Here is a 12,820-nt window from a genome sequence, read left to right on the forward strand (position 1 = left end):
GGACAAATTCTTGGCTCGGGGATACAGCCCTGTTATACTACAGCAAGCCTTGAAGAAAAGCCTTGAAGTAGCTCCAACACAGAACTCCAAGGTGGGAAGACTAACATTTCCCATAACATATACAACAATCTCTAACCACATCAGGGAATCCACCAACCGTAACTGGCGTATGATGACAAATGACACCAGCTTACCGAGCCAATTCCGACAGCCACCAATGATGTGCTACCGTAGGGGTAAGAACCTAAGGGATTTGTTGGTCAAGACGGACCCCACACATTGCTACAACCAACCGACCACCCACTCAAACCTGGGATGTTACAGATGCCTTGGATGCGTAACTTGTAGCCACATGATTCCGTGCAAAACCTTCACCCACCCACATACGGGCAGAAAATACACCATCAGACATAGACTGACCTGTACCAGTGATCATGTGGTGTATAAATTAGTCTGCCCTTGTGGACTAGCCTATGTGGGCAAAACGGACCTTCCACTGAGAGAGAGGATGCGCAATCATCGATCAAGTATCCGCATAGCATACAGGGACAAGGGTTCGGAACTACCAGTGGCCAAGCACTTTTGGGAAAAGAGCCATCCCCTGCCCTCTATGAAGTTCACAGCGATAGACCACATCCCACAGCCACTGAGAGGCGGCGACCGGAAAAAACTTTTATTACAAAGAGAACTCCATTGGATCCGTACGCTGGACACGGTCCAACCCAAGGGCCTCAATGAGAAGTATACGTTGGGCATCTTCTTATGATTGGACACTGTGGTGATACTGGTCTGCAACAGACTTTGTGTAAATAGTCGTGTAGATACTAATTTTGCCCTACCCACCAGTGCTAAACCAAATTGCAAAAAATGACCCCTGGGATTATTCTACGCCCTCTCACCCATGCCTAGAGTCCTAAGCCAACAGGCTGGACACATAGTGTCCCCTTAGCTGGGCCGTGGAGGATTAGCTCTGGACACCTTAAAACCAGTACCCATTCCTACCATAGGGCCTAATACCCCATATCACTTATCTGGATGTATTTGGTGTCTTTATGTGGACTATTATGCTATAATGTATATACCATTAGCAGTATGATATACAGAGTGTGTATACTGAGTGTGGGCCGACCAGTCTTGCCGCATTGCCACACTGTTAGGTAGTTCTATATTCTGACTAATACCTTGCTAAATAAACAGGCTGTAGTGTATCTTTCTGCTTATACCACTGGTAGCTAATTTGCCTTGCCTTATTGTCACACTGTTAGGCCTAATACCCCACATCACTTATCTGGATGTACTTGGTGACTTTATGTGGACTGATATATTATAATGTATATACCATTAAGCAGTATGTTATATAGAGTGTGTATACTGAGTGTGGGCCGACCGGACTCGCCTTATTGCCACACTGCTAGATATCTTTATTTTCTTGCCACTAATATCTTGCTAAATTATTATGCTTTAGTGCATCTCTATTTTTACACCACTGGTAACTAATTTGCCTTGTCTTATTGCCACACTGTTAGGCAGTTGTATATACATATCACCAAGACCTTGCTCAGTAATCATACTGTTGTGTAACTGTATGCTTATACCACTGGTAGCTGCTTTGCCATTTGAATATGCCTTTACCCCTGCCTCCTGTGTACAGAACTGCCCTGCAAACCGATCGGTTCACGATCGGCAGGTTGCCAAGACAATATGTAAACTAACGCTGTCTTGCGTCCCGGCCGGTCACCATGGTAACGGCCGACGCACAGAGCGCACACAGCAGCAATCTGGACAGCTGCTGCATACATGATACGGAATCAATTTTGCCCGCGATTTTCTGGCGCCCAGGGAGATCGGTACACAGGCTGAGGGGTAAGTACCAGCTGATCCTTATGTACTGAAATTTGATTTTAATTTGATTAGAACTGTGTAACTTTGCTATATATTCTGTAACAATCACAATGCACTGTTATCCTGACGAAAGTCCTGACACAGGACTGAAACGTTGATTTTTCATGGCAGTTGCCGAATAAAGTTAAGTTATTTATTTTCAACATTGAAAGAAGTCCTTGGAGTGCTTTTTCTACATTTGATCTCTATAAATTCTGCTGACAAGCATCGGGCTATAGCTACAATTCTACAGGAGTGCAAGCATTGGACAATATTATATATATATATATGTGTGTGTGTGTTCATGTATTTATGTGTATGCGTATACATGTATGTATTTGTGTGTGTATGTATAAAGTATATATATATATATATGCATACATGTGTATATATATATATGTGAATAGGTGTATATATGACTATATATGTACTTGTGTGTGCATGTTCTTGTGTATACTTGTACATATGCACTACTTGTGTTTATGTATATGTACATGAGTGTGAGTGTGTACGTGTGTCTGTGTATGCTGGAAATAGGCCTTCATGCATATCCTGTAACTCTTGGATGGGAATTCATGCATTTTTTATATTAATACTCCCCCCTTCTAGCACCATCTTCTGCACTGTTCGCTTGTTTTTTTCTCTCTCTCTCCCCACTCACTCTGTGATCTTCACATAAGATATTTATGACCCTCTGCAGAAATGGTGTCTATGTTCTATCAAACCTGTGTCTTATCTACACTCATGTCGCTTTAACCCCTGTATCACAACTCAACTTTGAATTCTATGTGTCGTCTTGCTCAGAAATGCTTCAGACTTGACAAGGGGAGGTTTTCCCGAAAGCTTGTCATTAAAAAATGATGTTAGTCCAATAAAAAAGGTATTACAAGATACGAATTTTATCTGCTTTTTACATCTACATCTCTGGATTAATACGGCTACAATCTCTACATATATATATATATATATATATATATATATATACACACACATTCTATAATTCTCATTTGAAGTCAAATAATTACACTTTAGATATTTATAATAGTCTGGAAATCCATATAGCAAGGGTTAAATAGTAACTATTGAGTTTAAGATTTCAACAGATGAATCATAATATACCACTTCCTTTCTACTGTCCAGAAACCATGGAGATTGAAGCATCGAGACTATGTGGTTGACATGTTAAAGAGCGAACTAGAAATTGTATTTGCTAAATTGTTCAGACTCAGCTAGTTTGGCCTAAAGTTAGTACATTCAATTATCCATGTATCACAGTTAACCGTTTAGAGAATAAAACCCCTGTATAACAAGTTGTGTAGACCTATAGTAGGGGCAGAGAGAGGAGTATGTTTGGCATAAAACAAAGAATGAAATAGTACTTAAAAACTTAGAGGAAAAAAAAGAAGGGTTAACTTTGTTACAAATTACAGAATACATAGAAAAATATAATAAAATAGGAACAAATTAACAAGTATATATCATACAATAATCTCATGATTCAAGCGATCACTTTTTGTAATCATTTAAAGTAACTGAAAGCACTCGGACTTCTTTTTTAGAAGCAACATTTGACTGATGCAGTGCTGCAATTTTCCATACATGCGCGTTAGCCTCCAAATGTTTAACTATAGGGGATCATTGGATTGGCAGAGATTTCTGAACTTGATGATCTCAGCCAACGAGATATTACTTATGTTTCAGCCCTCGGCTGGTCTTGCTGCGGCCAGCAGCAAGACCAGGCGAGGGCTGAAACATAAGTCATATTCGCCTTTCAAACCTTCATGGTAGGAGTCGTACTGGCGATGCATTATAGCATTGGGAATACAGGTTTGTATTCTTAACACTATAGTGTTCCTTTAAGTTTTTCCAAATTGTTAGCCACTATCTAAATTTAGAACTCATCTCAAACTTTTGGATCATCTGATACATTAATCTCCAATGTCTCTTAATGTAAAAAAGGAAACCTACCTTCCCTTCCTCCCACATGTAAACCTGAAATGTATCGAAGGTTGCAAAGGTAGATCGAATACGCTGTCAAGGACAGAACTTGTCAAACCTGGCCTAACTTCTGGTGGATTTGGCTGAAATTACATTTGAAATCAATGTATTTGTAATATTAAAGATCAGAAAACCTCATACAAGCATTATGTGGTTTGTTTATAGCTGTATTGAGTTTGGCTGGAACCAAACCCAGCCACTGACAAAAAAAGTTTTTAAATGTTATAATGTGCAGAACATGTGATTTTTGGGCATTTCTTTTATTACTGCAATGGAATTATTTTCGCTCTAATAATAATTAGAGGGAAGGGAACATAAATAGGGATTTGTATGTAATCATATTTTCTCTTCTACTAAAAGGGACAATATACACACCCAGACCACTTCAGATTATTGAAGTAATCTGGGTGCAGTGTCCTTTTTGCACTTAGTGCTGCAATGTTAAGCATTGCAGTTCCAGAGAAGCTGTAATGTTTACATTGCAGCGCTAAGACTGCCTCTAGTGGCTGCCACCCAGACAGCCGCTGGAGGCACTTCCTGGATCCTAATGGACCTTTGGTCTGGTAAAAGACGCTTGACTTACTTATGCTTGGCATGATGACATCCATTGTCAGATTTTTCACCATAGGAAAGCATTATTTAAATGCTTTCCTATGTGAAGGTCTAATTAGCGCCTGCTTACTGCGGGACGGAGGAGGAGGCGGAGACGCACCCGCACCGAGGGACATCAGCGCTGGGATAAGGTAAGTAAATAAAGGGATTTGAACCCTTTATTAACTGACTGGAGGGGGAGGGAGGGGAATGGCAGAAGGAGCTATAATGCCTAGAAATACAGTTTTGTATTCCTGGCACTTAAAGTATCCCATTAAGGGGTCGAATCAACACGCTTTAGAGGTGCATCTGCAATGAGTTTCCTATTTCTATCAGATCAGACATTTTCTTTTTCAGATCGCTGCCACGGGCTGAAATTTTCCACATAGGACAGTAACATGCTAAAACTGGATTTTTAATTTGCATGTTCGTTATACAGTTGGCCCTTTTTTTTTTTTTTCCAGTACAAACATTGAAGGGTCTGCATAACTAGACAGATGACCAAAAGATAACGTTTCCTGTTGCATTAATAATTTCAAATAGTTTGCTGCTCGTTATTGAAACTCAACTCTAAGTTATGCTAACACAAAGCTATCCATGCTTTTTAAATGTCCCTTGCAATTCCACTGGCGCTCAATGAATGAGTCAGAATGCTGCTCCTGCTGCTGGGTAACTATACAACAGTGACTTTGTGCATGAGCGCTGGGAACACATCTACATGGTTTACACCTGGAGAATGTGCAAACCACACAGTCCACCACTGGACCACCAAATATGCTGTCAGCAGCACCACCAGACTTCATAGCCCCACTGGATCCCCCGAGATTATACCCCCTGCCTGCCAAAACGTAAACAAGAGGGGAGTAAAAGCATTTTTAATGAGAACATTACACAAACAAGCCCCACACTCAGCCAACTTCATACAAACAATCAGGGGTGACAACCATGACAGTTGTCTCACGTGTAGCGTCGAAACTGCACGCTGATGGGGCCCATCGGGTGGCCTATACACTTAGGGCCACCCAATGGGCCCTATATCTTCAGGGGCTTAGTCAGCGATGTGGCCCTGTAGTAGCGCGACCGGGCCCCTTTAAAATAAATTACAGCCGCACCACAGGTGCTGCTGGGAGGAAGTGACAGCTGGTCACTTATTCCCAGCTAACTCCGCGTGGGAGAAGAGACAGTGTGGAGGCCTTGAAGAGGGAGAGCCATGCCAACTCCCGTCAGCCCAGCTACACTCCTGCAAAGAAAAGGTAAGAAACAGGGGGGTGGCTGGAAAATGAGCTGTGAGTGTGTCTCAGTGTGTATGTCTGTCAGTATGTATGTCTGTATGTCAGTATGCATGTCTATCTGTCAGTATGCATGTATATCAGTGTGTATGTATGTCAGTATGCATGTCTGTCTGTCATTATGCCTGTCTGTATATCAGTATGTATGCTTGTCTGTCAGTATATCTGTATATATGTCTGTATGTATGTTGGTATGTAAGTATGTCTGTATCAATGTATGTATGAATGTATGTCTGTATGAATGAATGTATGTCTGTATGAATGTCAGTGTGTATGAATGTCAGTGTACTATAAGGCTGTAATCAAATGATGAGTGGAACTCCTCATCCCATAAGCCTCTACATGCAGATATGCTAAACTGTGCACTAAGTTAAACATTTAAACTAACTTTTTTAGTTTTTTATACATATTTTTATTTTTTAATGCATTAGCCACCTGCAGGAGGGGCTCAGGCTAGGTCTCCCTAAGTACCCGCTACCCTTCCCCAAAAGATTGGGGTAAAGCTGATCCCCTTGGTGTGGTTTCCAGGGTTTGGCCACCAGGTCTGCTACTTGCATAAGGGAAACCAGGCCAGGCACTAGTCTAATGCATATTGTTACTGTAGTACTAAGCGATTCTGACCAAGAGTACAGAATGGGATTTTTGTCCAGAAGATCAAATTTTTGGTCAAATTCAGCATAATCTCTCACACATGGTAAAAGATGGAACTACTTCTACGGACACCTGTGATGTTGTCCAGTTTATCTCCAGAGGTAGAAAGTATACTAGGTGACTGGACTGCGTTGTATAAATGTGAAAAAATTGTATCTTGTACTTTGTCTTATTAAATAACTTGGGTTTTTCTTTCTTTGAATAATGCTCCTAGTCTTATTTTTTTCTTTTCACTGATGATACATACGGTAATTTACCAGACTAACCACTTAGTTCTGCATCAGTATTTCATAATCCTGTCTTAACCACACCCACTGCCCAGTTGCTTAAGAGTTAGACACTTTTGCATTTTTCGTGGCTGTCCTTTTAAACAGAGTTTTTCTTTATTATACTATTTACGCGACAAATAACACAGCAGCCTTTTCAGTTTGGTTATACTCGTGGCTCCAATAATTGAGTCTTTTGAGTGTTTGACTCTCACTTCTGTCTGTCTATTTATTCTAGCTACTATATGATGAAATTTGTGCGAGAAGAAATGTCATATAAAACATAGTAGCTATAAAACATTTAAAATGAGTATTTTTTCAGTAAGATTCACATGCTGATGTCATCTAATCATCACATGCAATAAATAAAGAATTGATCGTTTAAGAAAAAAAAAAGAAAAAAGAAAACACACACTGCAAAGGCTATTTATTCACTTAGGTGACAATTGTTAGGAATTGAAAGTGAATCTCAAAATGTATATTATAATAGCAAAATGGGAAAAATATGGTAAGCTATTTTTCAGGTTGCCAATTCTCGCTGCAATTTGTAAATTGTCTTTGAATTCCTGAAAATTCAAACTTTAGTAAATAACTAAATAGAGTGACAAGAAAAAAAGTGCTGCATGTCCAGAGAGATACAATGGACTGAGATGACGCATTGATATTAGTTTTGGTAGGCATAATGACTCAAACAAATAGTTATGCAAGCGGTTTGCCTATGAACCGAGTCAAGAGAACTGAAAGTAGATAAACACAGAGACATCTGTGTGGAAATTATAGAGTCCTCAGAATTTTAAAATGTCCCTTTCTCGTTTACAACTGTATTATGCATAACACATACTATATATTTTATTAATATGGTGTATATATTTATTTATTTTTTTAATTTATATTATTTTTAGTACAATATTCTTTAAAGGTTGTTGTTTCAAAAACATGCTACAAATATGCACTTACCAGTCCACTAAGTGCAACAACCAACATGTAGGGACTTGAAGTCAAAAGCTGTGTGGCAGAAATTAAACAAATATTGTTAAAATGAATCAAATGTTTAGCAAAGGTCATATACTTTAAGCATATGGTTACAGGAAAACCACTACATAAAAAGTAAAAAAAAATAAGGCAACCCGGACCATATCCAGAGATTTATAATACGCATGCAAAATGTACGCAAACCGGTTTGGTTTTATTTAAATTCAGTCAAGTATAAAATGATTACTGAGCTTCTAAAATGTATTTGCTTTACACATTTTAAAAAGATAAATAGTTTTACATTATTAAATGGATAACATTGTGCATGTGCATTAATAGAAAGCAGATGTTGCATTGCAAGATTCTTTCTTTTACATTGTTTCACCAAACAATACAGCAAATATAGGCCTCAATGTAACATTTGTGAATACAATTGTCAAATAATTTTATACTGTATTTTTGAACATTTAAAAAAAAAAAAAAAATTAAATATTAAATCTCAAAGGATATATATTTTACAAAATATATATCAATATAGTAAAGCATTAAAATATTTTTGAAACTATTCAATCATTTAAAACGTTTATTTAAAAATATTACATCATTTAAAAAGTTTACCTCAAAATAATAAATAATTTGAAAAGCTTATTCAAAAATATTAAATCGAGGCCATAATCTGGACAAGACAATGACACTTTGTAAACCTTAAAAAAAAATATTAAAAGAAAATGAAGTACCTGGAGTCCCACGATGTATACCAACGTTTTGTTAGTGATGGGAAATAAACCAAGGATATGTGCCAGTTGCACTCTGGGAATTGAACAGTAAAATGGCACAAAAAGGGCAAAGACAGGAGACAAGCTGTTTTAAGAAAAACAAAATGTATAAGTATCTTTCTGAAAAACTAAAATGACATCTAACATATGCAAAAAGAAACTGAACAATTATCTTTCCACAAAAGTTTTGCCTGCCTAATCAGTTTTTAGACACAGTTTACATAGTGCACCTATGACTGAGCTGAGGGTAGGCTACAGTGCTTTTATTTGTAGACAATGCTTATGTGCCATGTGTTGGCTTAGTCCAAAAGTCTGTTTGGATTCCGGTAGCGCCCACAGTGGCTGTCTGGCAGACAGCCACTGGGGGCAGACTTAGGGCAGCAAAGTAAACATTGCAATTCTCTGGAACTGTAATGTTTTACATTGCAGCACTAAGTGCAAAAAGGTCACAGCACCAAGACTACTTCAATTAGCTGAAATGGTATGGGTACCTACAGTGTCCCTTTAAGAGTGAATTTACAAAAATGATATGTGATTATGAACCATAACTAAAAAAAAAAAATGTAAAAATCACAAAACAGTTACTCAAAAAAGACATGGAACAATAATGCGTTATATTACAAAAACAAAGAAAGAAAAACAATTGCTCCCCAGACATTGCTTTTTATGTTTTTGTTTTTCTCTGTGTTTTTTCTTTGTTGCCACCAACAATATATATTTTTTTATTGCTATGCAGGCACAAACAATAGAGTCAGCAGCTGTATGAAAATGTCAGAAGCATGCAAGAAACATAATAATATAATATTGTTTTTGTATTTTATTGTACCCTAATTGTAACAATGCAATGATTTGTGGACCCAGGACATACTTGAAAACCAGAGAAATCTTAATGTATCTTTCCTGGTAAAATATTTTATAAATAAATAAACATAAGTGTCAGTAACGAAAATAAGACATCAGTAAGACATGCTGAGAAGGTGGCACATGAGAATTAGCAATAATTGTGCACAAGACATGCATATGAAAGATAGAATTATTAGACAGTAGGATTCACACAATCTGTTAAAATAACTCCATAACAAAGAAAACAGCTATTTATGTTTTTGTTGTTGTTTTTTATTAGAAATTACAAGAATATTAAGGCAATTACATACTACTGATAAGTTAGCATTATGGAACACATAGGGCCTCATTAATGACAAATATCTATCGATATATTAGAGTGATTTTGTGGTGTTGATAGTATTGCAAGGTAATGTGCAGTCTGGTTTATATAAAATGTACCTTTATATAAGCCAGACTGCGTAGCATATATTCTTTCCTATTAGCCTTGTATATGGTTTGGTAACATGAATCAAAAGCCAAAAGATCTGCCTCAAAAATAAAATATAGCAAAACTTGAAGCAGTAGGTCAGGCAAGTGTAAGCAGCAATTTCTGGACAACAGAGAAAGCTGGAACAGCCCCAGGCTCACATTGATTATCAACCAATTCCCAGTCGTGAGGCAAGTCCCTGTAGATCCCTAGATAGGCCTCAAGAGTCCCAGGATGCCACATAGACATGCAAGGTCCGATAACCACCATAAACCATGCACCAGGATAGTAGGTGACAAGGGCTAGGTACCTTCCTATTTATACACCCCAGGTGTAGGTTTTCATAGAGGAGGTGGTGAAGGGAATTACATCCCCAAATGCTCTCCTAGAGAAGGTCAGCGGTGTAGGTTTCAGGATCACTGGTACGTTACATTCTCCTATTGCTATGTCTGGATAATGATGTTGCAGAATATACTGGCGTGATAGTGCTTGCCTTTGCAGATGCCTGCTGAGACTTCAACATGAAACAAATTTTGGTACATAATAAATCAAAGGCAACAGTCAAATACGGCAGGCTCCTAAGGAACATAAGGCGGAAAGATCGTCCACCTCTCTCCGACCCATGCCCTCAGGTAAGCCTTAGAGTTGTCTCTCCCTAGTGCTGCCAAATATGATTTGTGTTAGCGTTGAAATGCAAGATGATGAAGCCAGGTAAGTTGCCTTAAGTAAGTGCTTGGGATTCCTGATTTTATTGAGCTTCAAATACATATAAACAAGTGAATAGATAGAACTACAGCACAGAGATCAGACAAGACGTGTCCGTCCAGTATAGTCCTCTCAGGGCCGGCACCACCATAAGGCGGCCCAGGCAGCCACCTTAGGGCGCACCAGTCTTGGGGGCGCAATGTCAGGCTGACCGGCTGGAGGAAAGCGCACTGCACTCCCTTCCAGCCGGTTACTTCTTGTAGCGTGGCCGAGCGCAGCCCAGAGCTTTCCGCCTGCGGAGCCCAGCCTTCTACACTGGTGTCTGCCGCAAGCTGTGTGGAGGAGGCGGGGAAACGAATGACATCATATCCCTGTGTACCACACATCGCGGCTGGCGCCAAGTGATGAGGCTGGGCTGCAAGACAGGACTCCACAGAGCCAGACAGCGTGCACCCCAGGGACCAGATTGAACAGATGTAAATATTTAATTGTGACAGATGAGTGTATACACGAAATAGGACCTGCGAGTCCAATAAACAATGGCTTGACATAAACTAACAATGAACCACGAGCAGCCATGTTATCCAGCAATAATTCTCACATGTTATGTAACCTGAAAGATGTATATGCCATATGGGACCTGCGAGTCCAAATAGTTGTTATATTGCAATTGAAAGCAAAAGAAAAAACCTTTCAATAAAATTCATATTTACAAAAAAATATATATATATTTAATTGTGACTGTGTGAATGCATGTATGTCTCTGTATGCATGTATGTATGTATGTCTCTGTATGTATGTATGCATGCATGTAACTGTATGCCTTTATGTCTCTGTATGTAAGTATGTATGTATGTCTTTGTATGCACGTTTCTGTATGCCTGTATGTATGACGGTATGTCTCTGTATGTATGTATGTCACTGTATGCATGTATGTCTGTATGTGTGTATGTCTCTGCCTGTAATGTCTCTATGTGACTGTGTCTGTATGTCTATATGATTATATCTGTGTTTGTATGACAGTGTACATGTATGACGTTGACTGTGTGCCAGAAAAAAAGATGCCTGTGTGCCTGTGGCTTGGGAGGAAAGACACTGGGATCTGGAGGGGAGGGAAACACAAAATGGACTGAGGGGAAAAAGAATAACACAGAGGGACTATGGTGTAGAATAAGACAAATAAAGGGGCTGGGGGTAAGAATGAGACACAGAAAGAGGCTGGAGGTAAGAGACATACAAAGGGGCGGGGTAAGTAAGATACATACAAAGGGGGTTGTAAGACACAGTAAAAGGGGAATACAATCTACTAGAGCACAAAAGGGGTAAGAAATTCAAAAGGGGTGGGGTTACAACAAGACACACAGGTGAAGATTTGTACAGTAAAAAGAATGAAGCGCTTATGTATTATGGAGATTGTATAATTATTCACCTTTGGGAAATTGAGGGGTGTTCCCTTGAATGCCAGAAAAATGCGTTGATATCTATAAAAGATAATCTGACATAGTATAACTGTATATAATTTTACAGAGATTAATAAATTTTAGAAGGTATCGCATGAATACATAGCAGCTGGTTTTTAAATATCTATATGTATTGACAAATTAGAGAAGTGGTAAATAAGCGCTGGTCCTTATCCAATTTCTTGTTTTGCATTGTTCTATTTTCCTTCTACTTTGTAAGGTACCTAGCAGCTAAATAAGAAATATGTCATTATTTGACAAGAGGAAAAATACCCACGTAACTATGGAGTTAGAATTGGCAAATTGGTCTAATAAAATAACTACTAGACGACCAACAATAACACCTAAAGTTAATAATGAATTAGAAAGCTTACTAGAAAAATAATTAAAAATAAAATGGGAAATTGCAACACTAGAAAAATATATTACAGAGAAATTAACCCCAAGAGGATTAAGATATTTTAAAATGCCCACTTTTGATAGAGAAAATGAAGGTTTCATGGAAGAATGGAATCTTATGCTAGAAAATGTTTCCTTTACCAGTATGAAATTAATTATTAAAAGGAGGATGGAAAACTTAAAAGAACTAGACAAAGATATTAATAAATGTCAGGATGCCCTGCTAAACTCAGCAAGTGAGGAACAATATGAAGAAGTGACATCACACATTGAAAAAATCTAGACAAACTAGAAAAAGATGTAATAGGAATTAAAAAAAGAAATATCTCAGAGATTCTAGAGATTATGAACTAAAACAAGTTAGAACTTTCTCAAAGTATGAACAACAGAACAGAATAAACATAAGAGAAAAAAGACCCATGGAGCTAAACAATAAAAGTCCAGAAAGAATAAATAGGGAACACTACAATAAAACACACAATGAGAACTACCCAAGACCTTGGTACCCCCCCAGATACCA

The 12,820-nt window shown here is 38.3% G+C and overlaps 1 protein-coding gene across 2 annotated transcripts in view; it reads right to left on the minus strand.

Annotated features, from left to right (window-relative positions):
- The window catches only part of UBAC2 (UBA domain containing 2), a 162,392-nt gene that overhangs the window by 56,683 nt on the left and 92,889 nt on the right, over positions 1-12,820 (minus strand). For both annotated transcript variants that reach the window (XM_063425460.1, XM_063425452.1), the window contains exons 6-7: positions 8,386-8,509; positions 7,634-7,681 (exon numbers count right to left, since the gene is read on the minus strand). In XM_063425460.1, coding sequence (XP_063281530.1) covers positions 7,634-7,681; positions 8,386-8,509 — 172 coding nt within the window. The remainder of the gene's footprint in view (positions 1-7,633; positions 7,682-8,385; positions 8,510-12,820) is intronic.

Source organism: Pelobates fuscus, chromosome 1, assembly GCF_036172605.1.
Source record: "Pelobates fuscus isolate aPelFus1 chromosome 1, aPelFus1.pri, whole genome shotgun sequence".
In the NCBI taxonomy this organism is placed as follows: Eukaryota; Metazoa; Chordata; class Amphibia; order Anura; family Pelobatidae; genus Pelobates; species Pelobates fuscus.